We start from the raw sequence: 18,513 nt of genomic DNA on the forward strand, positions 1-18,513 counted from the left end.
AATTCTCACCCTTTTTTTTTTTTTTTTTTTTTTTTTTTTAGCTACCTGAGGTTTAAGTAGACAAGAAAAAATCGCTTTCCCAATGAACGGCGAATACGCGTACAAGCCACCAACATACGAATGGGATGTAAACGTGGGCCTGGATGCTTTAAGACAAAACATTATCGATTTTATTTTATTTTGCGGCTTCATAGCAAGTATTTTGGGCTCCTTTTATTTTTTTTACTGGTTGAAAACTCGCGAAATGAGAAATATGTGCAGCAAAAATTATTAGGGGGAAAAAGTTCCGCACACACAAAATGTATGTATGTGTAGGGGTGATATGGTGGTGATTAGTGTGAGCTTTTAAGACCACCGGAGGATCTGATCCACTTTTTTACGCCAACGGGGAACTGTAAGCGTGCGGCCACGCCTATGTTGCCAGCACATACAAACTCGTGCATGCATATGTGCGTACATACATGCTTAGGCACGCTTTGTGGAATACATGCCTCTCCAAATAAAAATTTTCACTTATTTTGTTAAAAAAAAAAAATATATATGGCACAGTGCTCACACACACACGCATATGCATATGCATGTACATATTTTTTTTTTTTCACCTTTTTGCCAGTTGAACGGGGACACAAACTCAGCTTGCGTAACATACGAGGTGCTATGACCGGTAAACCGCTCACATAAACATATGTCACAAAAGTCACCAAAGAGGAAAATGAAACACAAAAATTGGGACTGTCCCAGATGGTTATTTTCTGCTGTCTGTGTGAACCACATCGACAGCAGTCTTCCCCCACGGTGTCCACATGGTGACTTTTTCTTCTGTTCAAAATTGAAAGCCATTTGCAACACAAATATGTACGTGTGCGCATCTGTGGGGAGATTGGTCCCTAAGTGGTGAACTCCCACTCACCCCCTCCCCTTCCCAGCACACACGCACAGGAAAGTAAAGCAAAGAAAAACGAAACCAAATGAAAAAGAAAGGAAACGAAACAAAGAGGTTGTGGCGCTAAATGTTGACCCGCTTAAAAGACACGATGACGTAAAACAAGCAAAACACCGTTATGAGCATGAGCGAGAAGGCGAGGGTCCAGAACATGTACTGGTCGCTTTCAAAGCCGTTTTTCAAGTTCATCCCAAAAATGGATGCCACGGTACCAACAACGGTTATGATGATGCCGTATATCTTCAAACCTAGCTCTAATTTTAACACATTATTTCTTGCGTCGTCTAAATTGAGCTCTACCATTTGGAGCACGTCATCTAACGATTCATCTGTTCTACGAATGATTTTTAAAAACTCATCAATTTCGTGGGAGTAATATTCTAACAACATTTCCGTGTCCTCACTATTAGGAGTAGGATCACATTTTTCCCACAATTCTGGTTTATCTCCAAAATAAGAAACCTCTAATCTTCGAACATCATCATCATTATTTAACACTGCATGTATGGCTTTATATACACTCTGTACCTTTTCATCAATAATTTTTATTTTTCTCCTCATTTCGGTTAATTTGTTTATACATTTGTATATGCTTAAGTTGTTACTTATAATTTCGAATAGCTTTTCTGCTTCACATATTACGGGTTCTATTTCGTTTTTTAGCTCTTCACATATATCAACAAAGATGGCTTCTAAAATGAGTATCTCGAAAGGTAAAGAATCTTTAATTAACGAAATGACTTTTGCATTTTCAATAAAATATTTGCACATCCTTTCTTCCTTCTCTGCAACTTCGGGAATTGGATTGTTTGTGAATGTCGGAATGTACAACAGGAAGTCTTTAAAGATAATGCACTTCCTATAAGGCAAATTGATAAGGACGCAATTCCTCTTTGGAGATATATCAAATCTGGTGTTGCTATTGCTTGAGAGTAGTTGCCTTATATCTCTGTATTGGGCTAGACCGCTAGAATTTATCGGAGTATTTTCTCCTTTTATTTGGTGCACTATCTTTAACAATTCATGTGTCTGTAATGAGTACTGTACTGTTTCTCCGCTACTTATTTTATGAACATAGTGTTTTAAATATTTATTAAAGCATTTAATTCGTACCTTGAAGTCCTCATTTTTTGCATATTCCTCCATCTCTTTGCCGCAATCTCCTTTATTTTCTTTCGAGTAGGAGAAGATTTTTGTACCAAAATGATGACCCTCTTTACACTCGCTGATTTCCCTTCCGTTTTCGTCCAGGGCACTCGCATACTTGGAAAATTCCTCCCTGCTGTTTCTTTTAAACCTCGTTTTGAGGTAGTCTATGTATTTATTTTCACTTCTTATTTTTTTTTCATTTCTTTTCATTAAGTTTTTCATATCATGATGTTGGCCTCCGTGATAATTGGACATCCCCTCCAGGGTGCTGTTCTGTTCTCCGTCCTCATTAGCATTTCCCTTAACTTCCCCATCATTGTCACTCATGTTAAGCAGGGGCTTGTTCAGCCTCTTCTCTTCAGGCATCATTTAGGAAACCGGCAAAGGCGCGAGGGGCATTTGGGCAGTGCATATATATGTATGGCATATATACGTGCACACGTGCGCAAAGGGTCAACGTGTATACCCATGTACATACGTATGTATATATGCCATATATATATGCACATATGGCGCTAGCACGCTTTAACACAAATGCGTGATGACGCCGCCCAGGGACAACTTCACCTTTAAGGCAAAAAAAAAAAAAAAAACACAGAAAGCAGCGCCGAGGAAAATTCATGCACATACTCCCAACTCCTCCACAATCATGTATCCCCAATGCTACACCCCTTTCACCATGTAGATATGCATACACATACGTGCGGTAACAGATGGCACCAATTTTTTTTCCAACCTTTTATATCTTTTCAAAACTGAAGGAGTCAATTTCGTTTAAGATTTCTCATCATACATTATCGTTAACGCTGCATTTTTTTTTTTTTTCCCTTCCCCTTTTAACCTTAATTTTTGTAAAGAACTGAAAAGTGGAGTTTAAAAAAAATTAAAATAAAATAAAAAAAAAAAAAAACAGCGCTCCATTTGAATGTAAAATCCAAACAAATATAACGCGTGTTATGCGAATGCTGTCCTAACCTTTGATAACTGTTCAGTAAATTTTCGTTAAACTTGCATAACTACACCGTTGGTTTTTAAAACGGGGGGGGGTGCAAAGCCAAAAAAAAAATATATGTACACATATATATGTATATATAACGACGTGGAGCGCGATACGTGGGGGCACCTAACTACGCAGCGCGGCGTTCGTAATTTTGAAATTTGTCAAACAAGGCAATTATAAGTGTACAAAGCTGAAACGCTTGGGCACGCGCACCAATGCAAAAATGGATATATATATATGAGCGAACCCGCAGGGTACTCATTTATGTAAATTTAGCTTACTGTTCAAATTCAAAAAAGCTGACAAAAAAAAAAAAAAATACAGCCAAAATGACCGTGGAGGAACGTGGATAAGAGGAAATATCCAAAGAGGAGAAAAGGAGAAAGAATAAAAGGTGCGCTATAACAGAACACAAAATTAATACCTTTGTAGACACCATTCCCGAGGGGAAGTTCACAACAGGGGACAAATGCGTAAAGGGGTACGATATGAAAAAATTGACACAAAATACGTTGTTCCACATATGTATATGTACACTATATATTTATATGCATACCCGTGGCGAAAGGAAAATTCGGTCCTCGAGCAAAAAGGCGGAGTTGATCAGAGCGACTGACGTTACTGCATTTCGTTGGGTATGTTTATAAAGTTTTTTTGATCCTTTATTTTTATTTAAATGGTGGGAATTAAGGAGCAGGTTATTCGTTGAAGGGCGAAACGAGCAAAAATGTGTGCCATGTTACTGCGCACATGACCGATATAAACATGTGAGGTGCCAAAAAATGACACTTGATAAAAACGGCCCATACGCCCCTTTTCTTTCTCACTAAAAAAAATAATAAAAAAAAAAAAGCAAAAAAATAGAGGGCACTCTGAACACGTCAGCTTTTTCGCATTCTATGCATAATAATTATCACTGCGTCTTTTTTTTTTTTTTTTGTTTGCTTCCTTTTGCATGTCTTTGTACTCTCTTGCATTTTGCACCTCGCGTGGCAAACTTGGAGTCCCTTTACGCTGCCTTATATTTTTACAGGGCTCGCGGACAAATGGGTTCACATTAAACTTGCAAGAATTACACATTGCGCCCTTTAACACGCAAGAAGGTGAATAAAACAGTGTTAGCCATAATTTGTTGGAGTAGCCCCCTTTTCAGGGAAAAATATATATATATATTAAAAATTTTGGTTGAATATATTAGGCAATTTATGTGTCCTTTTTTGTGTCTTTCAAAAATGTATGTTTTCAAAATGGGAAGGCAGATATTCTTCCGAACAGAATAAGTGAGCGGGAGACGGGTCCCGCAAAAATGGTACATTTTGTATCTACACCGGGGTGCAGACCGTGGAGCAGACAAAGTGCCCCCCCCCGTTGATATAAGTTTGCGCCAAACACTACTAATCAAAATTTAAAAAAAAAAAAAAAAGGTTCACCGTACCGACGCACATATATTTTTTTTATGCAAATGCACGCCAACGTACATGAACAGTTACACACACAGAGACTCGTCGCAATTCTGAAAACACCATTGGGGGTTTGGGGAGAGAAATTCGTCCCATGTGTGCTGCATTTGTTAAGCACTTTAAATAGCCAGCTCCTTCAAGTAACTCTTCTTGGACATGAATCTGTCCACAAACTCACTCTCACTGGAAGAAGAAAAGAGGTAATTAATTTCGTCCTTAATTTTCATATAGTTGGAAATTTTATTTTTGTAATTTTCATTAACACTAGAGGATGTGTCAATGTTTAGTTTTTCCTTGAGGTAGTATTTATTTTCGGCTGACTCCAGTTGTTCTACTTTTTCGTATGCCTTTTCAATAACGTCTTTTGGTAACTTGGCTATTTCAGCAACATTGACACCATAGCTTTTGTTCGAAGCGCCATCTTTAATTTCGTACAAGAAGCAGATTTTTTTTTGCTTCTGATCAATGGTCGTTTCGACATGTCTGTTGATGACTCCCTCACACTGATAAGCAATGTTTGAAATTTCATGAAAATGTGTAGCAAATAAACAAAAGCATTTTATATGGTCCAAAATGTATTTACCAATGGACCAACTGATACCTAACCCTTCATAGGTAGATGTCCCTCTTCCCAATTCATCCACTATGATGAAAGAATTTTTGTCTGCATTTTTAACAATAGCAGATGCTTCTATCATTTCGGATAAGAAGGTCGATATACCCTTTAACTGAAAATCAGAAGCACCTACTCTACACATGACTTGACTAAAAACAGGAATTTCACAAAAGTCGCATGGCACAAACATACCTATTTGAGCCAGGATACAAATTATAGCTGTTTGTCTGATGTACGTACTTTTTCCTCCCATATTCGGTCCAGTAACAATTATCAATCTGCTTTCTTTTTTATTCATGTGAATATCATTTGGAATGAAGTTACTCAAATTGTGTTGTAGTTCTAACAATGGGTGTCTTGACTTTTTCATAATTATATTCTCCCCATCTTCTACTACAGTTGGCCTTACGTACGGAAAGGCAGAATTATAACAAACAACGGAGAACGATATTAACACATCCAACGTGGATACAATATCTATAAATTTTTCAATCACAGGTGTGTAGGTGGAAACGGCACATATGGCCTTTTTAACAATTTCTAGATGCAATGTGTTATAAATACTTAAACAATGTTCATACTCTTTACATAGACCTTTTAAAGTGTTCGTTGTGAATAAGAGTTCGTTTTTATTCATGCGAACTGATATGTATTTTTTTTGGTGCTGAATTAGAGTGGAATCCTTTTTGGATACTCTAAATAGGAATATGCTTGTGTTACAATCTACCAATCGGATGTCCTCTCTATTGGTCCTCTTATAACGTCTTTCACATATGTCTGAAAATAAATCTTGTTCTACGTCCTCCTTATGTCTTTTAATTTTTTTCATTATAACATTTTTCTCGTTTGATATTTCTTCCAGTTCTTCATCAAAATTTTTACAAATTAAATAAACTTTGTTTTCTTCAACTTCTTTCAGATCTATCGTCATTTCAATCATGTCTAACAATTTGGAGAAGTTATTTAATACTTCATGCAGGGGGTTCACAATCATTTCAATTAGCGTTTGCTTGTATTTCCCTTCAATTGATACTAAGGAAAAGTATATTTCCTTAAAATCCAAAATAGCATAATACAGCTTGACAATATCTTTCAGAATCATTTCTTCATTATATTTGGAGTTCCCCTTTAGTTCGTTATTTTGATTAATCTCCTTTAAGTAGTGGTTTAGTTTGTCCAACTCGGGGATCCTTTTCAGGTAATTACAATACACACTGTTACGAAAATCATCCTCTTCTATGAACGTTTCAACAATATTTAATCGTTTATTAATTTCGGCAACACTTGTCAAGGGCTGTGTTAACCAAGACACTAACTTCTTATACCCGATGGTTGTGTTACACTTATTTAAAAATTTTAACAAACTCGTATTGTTACTATAAGTATTTGTATTCTTTTTGGTGGGAAGTATATTTAGTGCACTAATAGCTGCCTTGTCCAATCGCATGTACAGATCCATGTTGTGCATGTTAATGCTGCACTTGTAATGTATTTCTTTATTTTCTTTAACTTTCAAATGGTTTATTAAAACCATTAAGCACTTACATGCGTTTTCCAACTCTAAATGTTTATCGTAATTTCGAACGTCGTCATTTTGTGGAATTATTAATTTTAATTCCTCTTTCAAATTTGATACATCGTATTTTTTCTTTTCCAGGGCAAAAGCCTCTATGTTACACATTTTAAATAAATTTAAAAGCCTCTCGTCATCAACCACATCGTTCGTACTGTTAAAAAAACACTTGTGTGGCCTCTTCTGTATCAACAAAGATTCCAAGGCCGTGAAGTATCCATTGTCAATAAATTCGGTCATCAAAAATTCATACTTTAAATAGTTATAGAAACATACACCTAATGTTTTCTGGTACTTCTTCGTGTCAATATACAAGCACAATATTTGTTCCTCGTTTAGTTCTACACCCTCGACGTTTTCCATTTTGTCTTTTCTGCTTATTTCAAGGGGGAGCGCAACTCCAGAGTTATGCAAAAGGTTCGTCTCTCGTGCGTTACGCTAAATTGTGTAAGACTGTAAATGGGCTACATGCACATACGTAGTAGCTACGCCTGGATACGAGCACACTATGTAGGTACTTTTGCATCCACGTAACTACATACGTGTGGGCTCAAATTGTTATATTCCACTTTTATGTGACACAGCACAGTGAACTTCTTAATTCATTTGTCCCCCTTACAAACGAAAAATTGGGATATGTGTGTAAGGGAAAAAAGATACCCCTCTTATTCACACGGGTATACAATGGCGTGAAAACTTTAAAGACAAAATTGGGGGATTCAGTTTATCTCAAATTTGGGAAAAACAAAACTCCTCCACAAATTTGATAAAAAATCGAAATGGAGGAAAAAAAAAAAAAAAAAAAAGGAAAAGGCAGAACAAAGACCGATTTTTGTTTTCTTAAAATCGCCTTTTATCCTTAGCACTTCACCACATTAGGATACGTGACGTGGACGAAAAAACGTGTGAAAGCGGGTGTACGTGCATACGTCACCACTGTTAACATAACCTGTACAGATATACACATTTACACAAATATATGATTTTTGTTCACGTGGGTACGCGGTATCGTCAGTTATAAAACACATTTCACATTTGTATTAGATTTTTTTTCCCCCTTTTTTTGATGCGCGAGGACAACCCATGTGAAAGCTCTCCCTCCCTGGCTTCACTCTTTCGAGTTGGTATTGCACACCATGTATATATATATACATATACATATATATATTCATGGGTATACCTTTGAAGAAATATGCCGCCTGCGCACTTTCGTAAATATTATTTTCACAAGGTGACACTCTTTAGCTACTCAACTTTTATGTACCATAGCTAAATAGCACTTGAGAAGTAACTTTGCCACGTAAGATGTATAAGAATATACAGAACAAATTGTGCTTTTTCCTATTAACTGAAAAAAGGGAAAATGACAAAATGGGTAATTTCAAAATTGAGATTATGAACAAATTTGCTTAGGTTTTTTCAATTTTTTTGAAAAATTCACAATGTTAAAAAGGTGTGTACAAATTTACTTATCTGCGCTTCGTTTGGTTTTTTTTTTTTTTTTTATTGGCAAAATGGTACACGATAAAAGTGTAATTTGCGCAAAACTTTTAAAAAAATTAATGTGTGAAAGACAATTTTCATTACAAAAAAAATATGAAGCAGGAAATCTCTTTCGAAACTCTCTAAACAATATTCGCTTGATCAAATTGCATACATATGACGAATGATGCTACACTCCCAATCCGAAAAAAGGTTAACATACCTCGTCATGTGTACATATAATGCTGGCTGTGCACATGTACTGATCAAATTTGACATATCAAAAGGACCATAACAAATTACGCACAAAAAAAAAAAAATCATGGTGAAATTTCTTTCATTTTTATACACTTTTTAAAAAACAAATGTTCCAACTCGCAAAAGGCGAATTAATGTTTGAAATTGAAGTTATGAGTTCCATGGTTTACAAAAAAAAATTGTGAAGTTCGGGCTCCAGCTCCACGCTCTTTTTTTTTTTTTTTTTTTTTTTCCTTTTGTGTATTTTGAAATAAAATACTGCTATTTTTACATATGTAACAAATGTTGGATTTCCTTAATTTAAAACTTTTTCGAGGAAGTGTGATGCAAAAATGATATTACGACCGTAAACCCTTAAAATGTATACGCTAAAACGAGGCTTTTCTTAAGCCATGTACCATTTGCAACATTTTTAAAAAAGTTTATCATCATTACACAGGCAATATAAGAAAATCTTTCGTTTTCCGCACTTGAAAAGTATTGAAATTAATTTTGTGCGCTTATAAATTTACGCTTGCATAAATATATATATGTATATATAATAATATAGCGATATTTTTCTGCATCCGTTTATTTTCACCTTTAAATGATTTTTTCCCCTTGCCAATTCTTTATATAATATATACTCCCTTGTTTTGTTAAAAAATGTATTGTAACAATATATGAATTCTTTTAAGGGATTCACATTTTACAATTTTCAACTTACGCAAAAAAAAAAAAAAATATATGAACGTATACGTTTATAAGTGTACAATCCCTATATGTGAACTATGTCATGTTTCCTTTTTTCTCAAACAAAATAGAGAGGCGCTTTTATAAGAACAACAGAAGAGGGGAGAAAACATAAATGTTACGAACTACTATGACGTTTTCTTAAGAATAATGTTTTAAAATACTTTAATGACAGATGAAATATGTAAAAATATAGAACATACACGATTTTTTTTCTTTTTTTCTCTCTCTTCTTCTACATAATGATTTTCTTCGGATTGAATAGTGATTACACTGCTAGAATAAATTTAAAAATAAAATTTATTGTAAAATCAATAATAAAAGTTTTAACTAAGCATTTAGTATTAATAAGCGTTTTAAATCTGATCATCTCACTATGCTACAACTATATTGTAAATGCAGACAGTAATCGTAAGTGTCGGGAAGAGGAAAAACAAGCACATGTTTACACATACACGCATGCACATATATGTATACATGTACAGAATGAAACTCTGTCCGTCTGTCAGTCTTTTGCGTCTGTCTTCTTAAGGAGCGTAATTCAAATTAGATGCAAATTCCCTTATTTCACTCCTTGTTAACACTCCATTTTTTTTTTTTTATAGACCAGCTAAATATTGTAGCGCATTTATTAAGAGGAACGTTTGTTAGCTCTGTACCATCATGTTTAACCCTATCATTATTAATAATTTTTAAGGAGCACAGCTTAAACCGTAATTATGCCTTTGAGATGTCTCCATCCATGGAGATTATTGCGTCATGCCATGTCGAAATGTGCCCGTGCATACACATGTGTGTATATGTACACATGTTGTCAACGGCTCTTTCTTTTCTTTCGTACGCAGATTACAAGTACAAGGAATGGAATTTTATAAACGTATTATGCGTAGTATTAACATTTTATAGCATATTTTACACGAAGACTGTTTTTTCAAAGGACTATGGGAACAACATATACGATATTCTCTACGTAGCATCCATATCGTAAGTGCATAACAATCGTTAACTATTTTTTGTGCATACATTAGAAGGACATTTCATCAATGCATACGTATGGGGACAAAATGAAAATGTTCATTTGTTAAAATGTGCACAAGTACCATTATTGAAAGTTTACCCCTATTGAGCACAGCAGTGACACAAAATAAACGTTGTCCTAGACAAAAATAAAAAACAAAACAATGTTGCCAGTGATTACCCTATTCGCTTTTCACAACGTAATAATTTAAATCTGTGCATATGCACACACATATGTTTACGTCCCTTCCTTGCCCATATTAGGTACATATTGCAGAAAAGATTTAATACCAGGAAGTTGAGCATTCATGATTTCCAACAATGCATGAACACGGAAACGAAGAACATAATTGAGCTCATTCAGAAGGTAAAAATTTAAATGATTTTTCCATTATTTTTGTTTTGTTTTTTTTTTTCTGCGCCCCCCCGAATTTTCAAGTGCATATGCCATTTACGTCGCACATAAGTTGAATAAACAGCCCTAAACGCTTACACCCATATAACATTTTCTTCTTTTGTAGGGAATAATTTTAAATATAATGCCACTTATTTTCTCATACGTACTGAGTTTCATTGTCGATATATTATTAACAATAATTAACAGCATTAGTTTCAACATTATCGTAAGTATACTGACCCATCCATTTGATGTGATATTGAGTTTGCCAAAAATATACAACTTATCAAATATCTACGTCCTTACGAATTTTTCTTATTGCGTGTCTATACTTTCATCAATATGGATAACGGCAATATTGGAATATCATTTCATAATTTTCAATTTTATATTTAATAAATATGACTGTAAAGTACTAACATCGCTAGATAAATTCCCAATGCATAACCAGTGCTCCTATCATGATGAATTCTTCGTTGTTACGTGCATCTACAACTACCTGAAAGATATAAGTTACAGAATAAAAGGGAATAACATTGAGATAACAAATATGGACAAGAAGACCAAGTTGAAACTACTGTTATTTAAAAAATTAATATTAATTAATGCAAGTTTGAAATATAAAGATGAGATAAGCATCTTGAGTCACTTATGTAACCCTATAAACACAATATTATTTGAAGACAACAAATTCTGGTATGCCTACATAGATTCATGTATACTATGCATTGAAGATTTAATTTGTCAATTAAAAAAATATATAAATATTTTAAATCACAACCAAACTGTTTATTCTGTTGAAGAAAAGGCAGAACTCAAGAGTGTATTAGGAAAGAACAGAATAAATAAATTAAAAGATACCATAGTATTAACGTGTATATATTTAAAAGGAGTTGCTTTATGGTCAATTGCGATAAGCATTATCTGCAAAAATGTCATAGTATCGGTTATTAGGAAGTTATCCTCCATCATAGTTTCCTTATCCTATGTTTTATTTGACTTTTTAAATTTCATCAAAATAAATGAATTATATGACCCACTGCACCACCTACTTTATGGTAATAATCTCCCAATTTATTTTATGTCCTATACTGTGCCACACCGCTTCCACAGTTTTAATGAGCATAAATATAGACATATATGTAATATATATACATATTTATCTGCCTATTCCTTTTTTCCCTTTTCAGAAATGAATTCCATTGTGGACATTTTTAAATTTTATAAAGAAGATATTTTAGACAACAAGTATCAGTACTCCTACAACTTATATAAAGGATTATCGTATCTGTTCAGAAATAAATCCCTAAGATACTAATTGTTTTTCGTGTGAACAAAGAGAAAGCACTTAATAGTTTTATCCCGTTGTTAAAGTATGTTAAAAAAGTTCTCACCATTAAACATGCTATATCAACGTGTTTATTTTTTTTTTTTACAAACATATTTTTTAAAAAGGCAATTTTTTTAAAAGAAAAAAAAAAAGTCTGTTACAGCATTCTTCATGACTCTATTTTTTTAGTTTTATTTGTCTAAAAACATACAAAATTTGTTCAAGCTTTTTTGTATTTTGTAAAAATAACCATTTTTTTTTCTATAATGTACATTTAGAAAAAAACAAATTAAATGAATTAAGTCGTTTAACTCTGTTTACGTAAAAACATTTCTTATGTGAAATTACACTTCTGAACAAGTCTTTACAATAAAAAAAAATATATGCGTATTTTTACCGTTGTTTTAAAAATAAAAACTTTCTAAGAAAACTCTAATATTCTTAAATTTTGAATTTCATTTTTTTGTAAATGCAACCTCGCATAATTGTTCTGCCGCAAGTTTAGCACAAATTATCCCGAACTTTACATTATGTATAACGGACAGTTATATTATCCTTTCGATTGAACGTTTGTAATAATTAGATCTGCTTTATTAGACTACATAAAATTATAAAAAAAATGAATTCTCCACTTAAGCGTTTTGTTGTTATTCTTTTGCCCCTTATTAGATATTCTTTAATTTGTCTATTCATAGTATTTCTCACTATTTTTCACTTGCTACCATTTCTGGGTTTCTTAAGCGTATGCTTACGATTAAAATAACAGGATCCAAGATTTTTTGTTACTTAATATGCGATAGTAAAATTTTATTCCTAACGCACGGATACATACAATGTTAACGTATTACACGATTGCAAAACAATTATATTTGCAACAATATACCTCATCAATCATGCAAAAGGAAGCACACATTAGAGGAATATTGTTGACTTCAACCATGCTGCAGCTCTTTTGTGAAACCTGTTACAGCTTTTATTGATTTAATTCAAATGTGTAAAGAAAAGTAAGTGTTGTTTTTGTATTTGAGAAAGGTGAAATGTTGCCACATTTTATCACGCGTAATGTTAGCAAAGCTTTCTCATCCGTAATTTACCTAATATCCTCGGCTTCAATAAGAATAACTTGTTAAAAATATTTAGGCCCATTCAGTTTTAACACAAATGTCTATGCATTATAAGACAAGATGACCATATTTGCGGGTTTACATAAATTAAAAGTGATTTTTGTTATGATATTCGGCGGCTAGTTTTATATTCTTGTACAGTTCGTGTTCGTAATGTTTTAAACAGAAAAATAAATGTTGTGTGACAAATAATTTTTTTTTTTTTAAAGCCATTTCAGTATAATATAAAAGCACACCATATTTTTAATGCTAATGTACAGTGGTTTCTGTCCCATGTCCACAGAGCAGGTTCACATCTACAGGATTAAAAATTTTCTGTTCTTAATGATCACATGTATGATTAGTAAAGAACTTTTTTTTACACTTATATATGTGTGAGTATTTTATTTGTTTTAAATTATAACATCATCTCTGTTATTTGTACGAAATTTTCTTCTTTTGGATTTAATCATGAACCAGGGGAATTACATATATACTAAAATACTAAGAATAGTTAAATAAAACATATTCGATATTGAAATGTGTTTTTCTGTAAATAACATGATGAATAGACAATTTCAGAAATATTATGAACTTTTGCATAAGTTATGCTTCAGGTCACAGCAAATATCTGTCTAATGATTATTGTAGTGGCTCATTTGTGTGTAGACTTAAAGGTTAGCTTTTTTAGGTGAAAAAAACAAAAAAATCAATGGTGATTCTTCTATTCTTATTCGCACATCATTATTAACATTTAACATGTAATATGTATTTATACAGATGATACTTTCCATGAGTATAATATGCTATTTGTAATGATACCCCTATGGATTCTTATAAAATATTTCCACCCATTATTTAGTTTTTTTTTCTTAAATGAGTTCCCCTTATTCATGCTTTATTCATGTTTATATTGATTACTATTACCTGCAACTTAGTTTTATTGCCCCCTCTTTACAGAGAAAAAAGGTAATTCCTTTTTAATTGGGCACAAGGTTCAAAAATATTTTATTTGTCCAAATAACATTATTTCCTTTTTACAACAGAAAAGGAGATGTGTTTCATATGAACATAAACTTTTAAAATAAAAAAAGAGACAAAATTTTGCTATTAGAAAGTTTTCTTCATTTTGTAAAAATATAAAATTTTGTAGAATAGTTATAATTTCATTTTTCTTTGGTTTCATAAGAAAAACAATTTCTGTTTATAAACAAAGATGTGTTGCCTTGTACGATACAGCAAAATAAAGAGTTTAATCTTAAAGATTCCACATAATGAAGCAATTTATAAGTCAATTTGTATGATAAACTGATTCCTTAAGAGTGAAAACGAATTTTTACCATTTCAGACTATTTTGCAATATAAATATTTTTTAAAAATATAGTTGTTTTTTTCTAATTAGTTATTCAAAACATGAATAATGATATTCCAAGGGTATGCAATACAAGACATAAACCATTCATTCTGAGAGAATATTTTACTGTTTTACAATTCATATTTTCGTGCATACCTTGTTTTACATTTTCCAGGAAATAACCAATATACTACAATGCATGATATATGTATATTTTTTTCTTTTTTGTCCTAAAATGATTCACATTTGATCATACTTTTCATCTTTATCTGTGAATAATGAAACTTGTTCTGTGCTTTTATAAAAACGCTTCAGAATAAAGTATATTACCATATAAACACAAAATAAACAAATGCACATCACTAATACTATATTAACATACACATTTTCTGCATTTATTGAGCACAAACATACTGCATTACATTTGAAGTTACTCCAAGGGACAACATTTAAAAGAATACAATATATGTCCATATTAAAAGAAAAAAAGTTCCACTCAATATATATAACATAATTAAAACTTCATATAGGACAACTCAATTATTCAATTTTTCTTTTAAGATAAATACATTAGAATGTTAGTAACCCGAGATAAAATAAAATTGAAACATGTATCATCCCTTATGGCATTAATATTTTCAGAAGTAAGAATATATTTAAAGTAAGACATAGAGATATATCAAAATATGTAAATTAACCTATGTAAACATGAGTTCAAACACAACAATATTAAAATAAAAATTAAACTAAATGCATAAACTTAATATATATATAATATATATATTTTAAATAATACACAAATTAAATTAAATGACTCTACATATAAATAAAAGTGTGAAATATAGTAATAAACATATTATTATTAATATATATTAAATAATAATTAAAATAATTATAAATTAAATTAAATAAATTAAATAAAACATAAGAAAGCTAACGAATAAATTAAATTAAATGCGCAAAAAATATAATTAAAATAAATTAATTATTAAGAATATTATTTTTAGTTATTATTATTCATATGTATATAAATTAATAAATATATATATAAATTTAATTAAATATATTAAATAAAACATGTTAATTAAATTATTAAAATGAATATAAAATATATTTAATTAAAAAGAAATATTAATTATGAATAAAGATATATATTACAGTTAAATTAAATAAAAATTAATTTTACATATTAATTCTAATTATTATTTTAAAAAATAAATAAAGAATATTTAAATATTTATAATTAATAAATATGAAAAAAAAATGTAAGATTATAAAAAGATTTGTAAATTATTTAAAGCATATATAATAATTAAAAAAAATAATAATTAATTAAATATGTAATTATAGAAATATAATTAATATATATAAGTTAATTTAAAGAGTAAATAAAAATAAATCATTATATTATTAATTGTTATATAAATTTAAACACAACTACTAAAAATTAGTATTATATAATTAAATATTAAATAAATAATAAATTAAATATAAATTAATTATATATTATTAATAATTAAATTAATAAAAACAATATAATATATAATTTATGTAACCTTAAACTAATTTAATTATTAATTATTTTAAAATAAATAAAAATAATTAAAATAAATATTTAATTAATATAATTAATTAATGACTATTTATTTAATAATTATAGGGAAATAAATATATATATATAATAAATATTAAATTATTTGATGTACATTAAAAATAATAAATAATATGATAATTTTATTAATATATCAAATAAATTAAGTTATTATAAAATAATTAAAAGGAATTAATTAATATAAAATTAAAATTATCTAAATTATTTTAAGTAAATAAATATATATATTTGTGTGATAAATTTAATTCGTAATTAATTATATAATAACATATATATTTATTTAATATATTTAATTATAAAATATTAATATTTAATTACCAAAATAAATAATAACAAGAACAATTAAATAATTATTTAATAAATAAATAATAAATTACACAACAATTAATAATAATATATATAATACATTATTATTTATTTTAAATGAATTAAATTAAAAATATTAAACATGTTTTAAATATATAATTCAAAATTTAAAATAATTTGAATATAATATATATTATATATTTTGTTAAATTAAAAATATGATAGTTAATTATAAATAAAAACAATTTAAATTACAAGTATTTAATATGTGAATTATTTTTTAATAATATAAAATCAATTATATTCAATAATTAATTTATATGTGTATATTCTGTAATAAATATTTAATTAAATATAATTTTAATACACTAGTTTGTTATAATTGACTAAATAATTAATTATTATATAATATTAAAATAATTAACTAATATATTTAAATAACAAAAAAGAATTAATTAAATAAATATTTAGTAACATTAAAATAATTAAATAAATATATAACCATTAAAATGATTATAATAAAATAAAATTAATTAATATATATATTTAAATGATTAAAATACATAAATTAATTATATTATATAAATTAATTAATATATATTTATTTATTTATTTAAATAAAATATTCAAATTAATAATATTAAATTAATTGTTAGGTAATATAATAAAAAAACTATTATATTAAATTATTTTATGCTTTATTTGATAATAATAAATAATTAACTTTATATTATTAAATTGTTTTTTTTTTTTTTACCGTATTTTAATAAAAATCGAACGATTATTTAAATATATATATTAATTTTAATAATAATTTAAATTAAATAATTAATTAACATGAATAACAATAATTATAACAGGTTTAAAATACAATAATACTGTTAGCATAATTAAATATGTAAAGTATTAATAAATAAAATAAAAATAATGAAGTGAATATTAAATTACACAATTAAGGCAATTATTTCCATTAACTAATTTATTCAAAATATATATATTATAATTTCATATAATCATAGTCTAAATGATAAATAGCTAACTAAATATGAATATATGTTATCCAGTTTATTGTAATATTAATACAATATTATGCATATTCAGTGAACTCTTAATATGAATGCAAATGCAATGAAAAGGAACAATGGGTATAAATATTTGTTCGGGGAAATGATGAAATTTGTTTGTAGCATAAAAAAACCTTCCTTTGTGTCCTTTTTGTTTTAGAACACATTTTTATTTTTTAAAATATTTTATTTCCTTTAAAGGACATAAACTCTTTTAATATAACCCAATCTAGTGTATTTAGTGAATGATAGACTTTGTTTTTTTCTATTTTTTAGCTGATAGATTTTGTGCATAATAATACATATTTTTTAAGCCTTAATTTACAATTATCTTTTTCATAATGAATAAAACGCAATTTAATGCTTTACCTGTTGTTCTTAAAAAAAATCCACCACAATTTTGCTGTTGTTTTAAAAGCTGTGTACACACATTTTCAAGTGAATATTAACATGAAAAGGAACTTTCCGTAAACACACAAACAATACGATTATGGAAAACTTAAATCCTTTTCTCTTTCTAGCAAAAATCATTTATGAATTAACCATATAAACGTTTTGCTCTCAAAGAAATAGGTTTGCACTAGTGCGAATGTGTAATTAAACTCAAGATAGCTTAGATTTATGTAACGTCTTTCTTTTTTGGAATGAATGATTAGAGCACCATGTTTTCTTGCATATAGAAGTATGTAATTAGTTATGTCTAGTATACCACACTTCTGTCACATTAAATGAATTTATAAATTGATTCATATCCACTATACAAAGAACATAATATGAGCCTTATCTAACGTGTTTATAGAATAATTTACAAAAGGAGAGAATATATGTCTTTGTACAAAATGTATAATTCTCAATTTAAAAACAAAGAAAAGACAAATATATTTTACGTAAACTTTTATTATGATCATGATAAATAGGATGTGCATTAATCATGGAACACAGTTATCATATTATGCACTTATGCAAATTTTGTTTTACATCTAATATCACTTCAAAGACATGCACTAAAAAGGTACATTGACAATCTTTTATGGCCTATGAATACAAATGAATCAATCTTATTTTAATATATTATGTCCTGAATTTATGGAAAAACTGAATACTTCATATAAGAGTG

The 18,513-nt window shown here is 29.2% G+C and overlaps 4 protein-coding genes across 4 annotated transcripts; 2 read left to right on the forward strand and 2 right to left on the reverse strand.

Annotated features, from left to right (window-relative positions):
- Positions 1-1,006: 1,006 nt before the first annotated feature.
- On the reverse strand, positions 1,007-2,461 carry AK88_04219 (uncharacterized protein; the record flags this gene model as incomplete). The annotated part of the gene is made up of 1 exon (XM_012481829.1): positions 1,007-2,461. One exon carries the CDS (start codon positions 2,459-2,461, stop codon positions 1,007-1,009), a length of 1,455 nt encoding a protein of 484 aa, XP_012337252.1.
- A 2,210-nt stretch (positions 2,462-4,671) lies between these two features.
- Positions 4,672-7,104, reverse strand: AK88_04220 (uncharacterized protein; the record flags this gene model as incomplete). Its single annotated transcript, XM_012481830.1, has 1 exon — positions 4,672-7,104. One exon carries the CDS (start codon positions 7,102-7,104, stop codon positions 4,672-4,674), a length of 2,433 nt encoding a protein of 810 aa, XP_012337253.1.
- A 2,351-nt stretch (positions 7,105-9,455) lies between these two features.
- Positions 9,456-11,945, forward strand: AK88_04221 (uncharacterized protein; the record flags this gene model as incomplete). Its single annotated transcript, XM_012481831.1, has 6 exons — positions 9,456-9,624; positions 9,819-9,926; positions 10,059-10,197; positions 10,495-10,597; positions 10,752-11,685; positions 11,818-11,945. The coding sequence occupies 6 exons, from the start codon at positions 9,456-9,458 to the stop codon at positions 11,943-11,945; spliced, it is 1,581 nt and encodes a 526-aa protein (XP_012337254.1).
- Positions 11,946-12,701: 756 nt separating this feature from the next.
- Positions 12,702-14,148, forward strand: AK88_04222 (uncharacterized protein; the record flags this gene model as incomplete). The annotated part of the gene is made up of 5 exons (XM_012481832.1): positions 12,702-12,792; positions 12,928-12,961; positions 13,342-13,424; positions 13,633-13,737; positions 14,021-14,148. 5 exons carry the CDS (start codon positions 12,702-12,704, stop codon positions 14,146-14,148), a joined length of 441 nt encoding a protein of 146 aa, XP_012337255.1.
- Positions 14,149-18,513: the final 4,365 nt, after the last annotated feature.

Source organism: Plasmodium fragile, assembly GCF_000956335.1.
Source record: "Plasmodium fragile strain nilgiri unplaced genomic scaffold supercont1.56, whole genome shotgun sequence".
Taxonomy (NCBI): domain Eukaryota; phylum Apicomplexa; class Aconoidasida; order Haemosporida; family Plasmodiidae; genus Plasmodium; species Plasmodium fragile.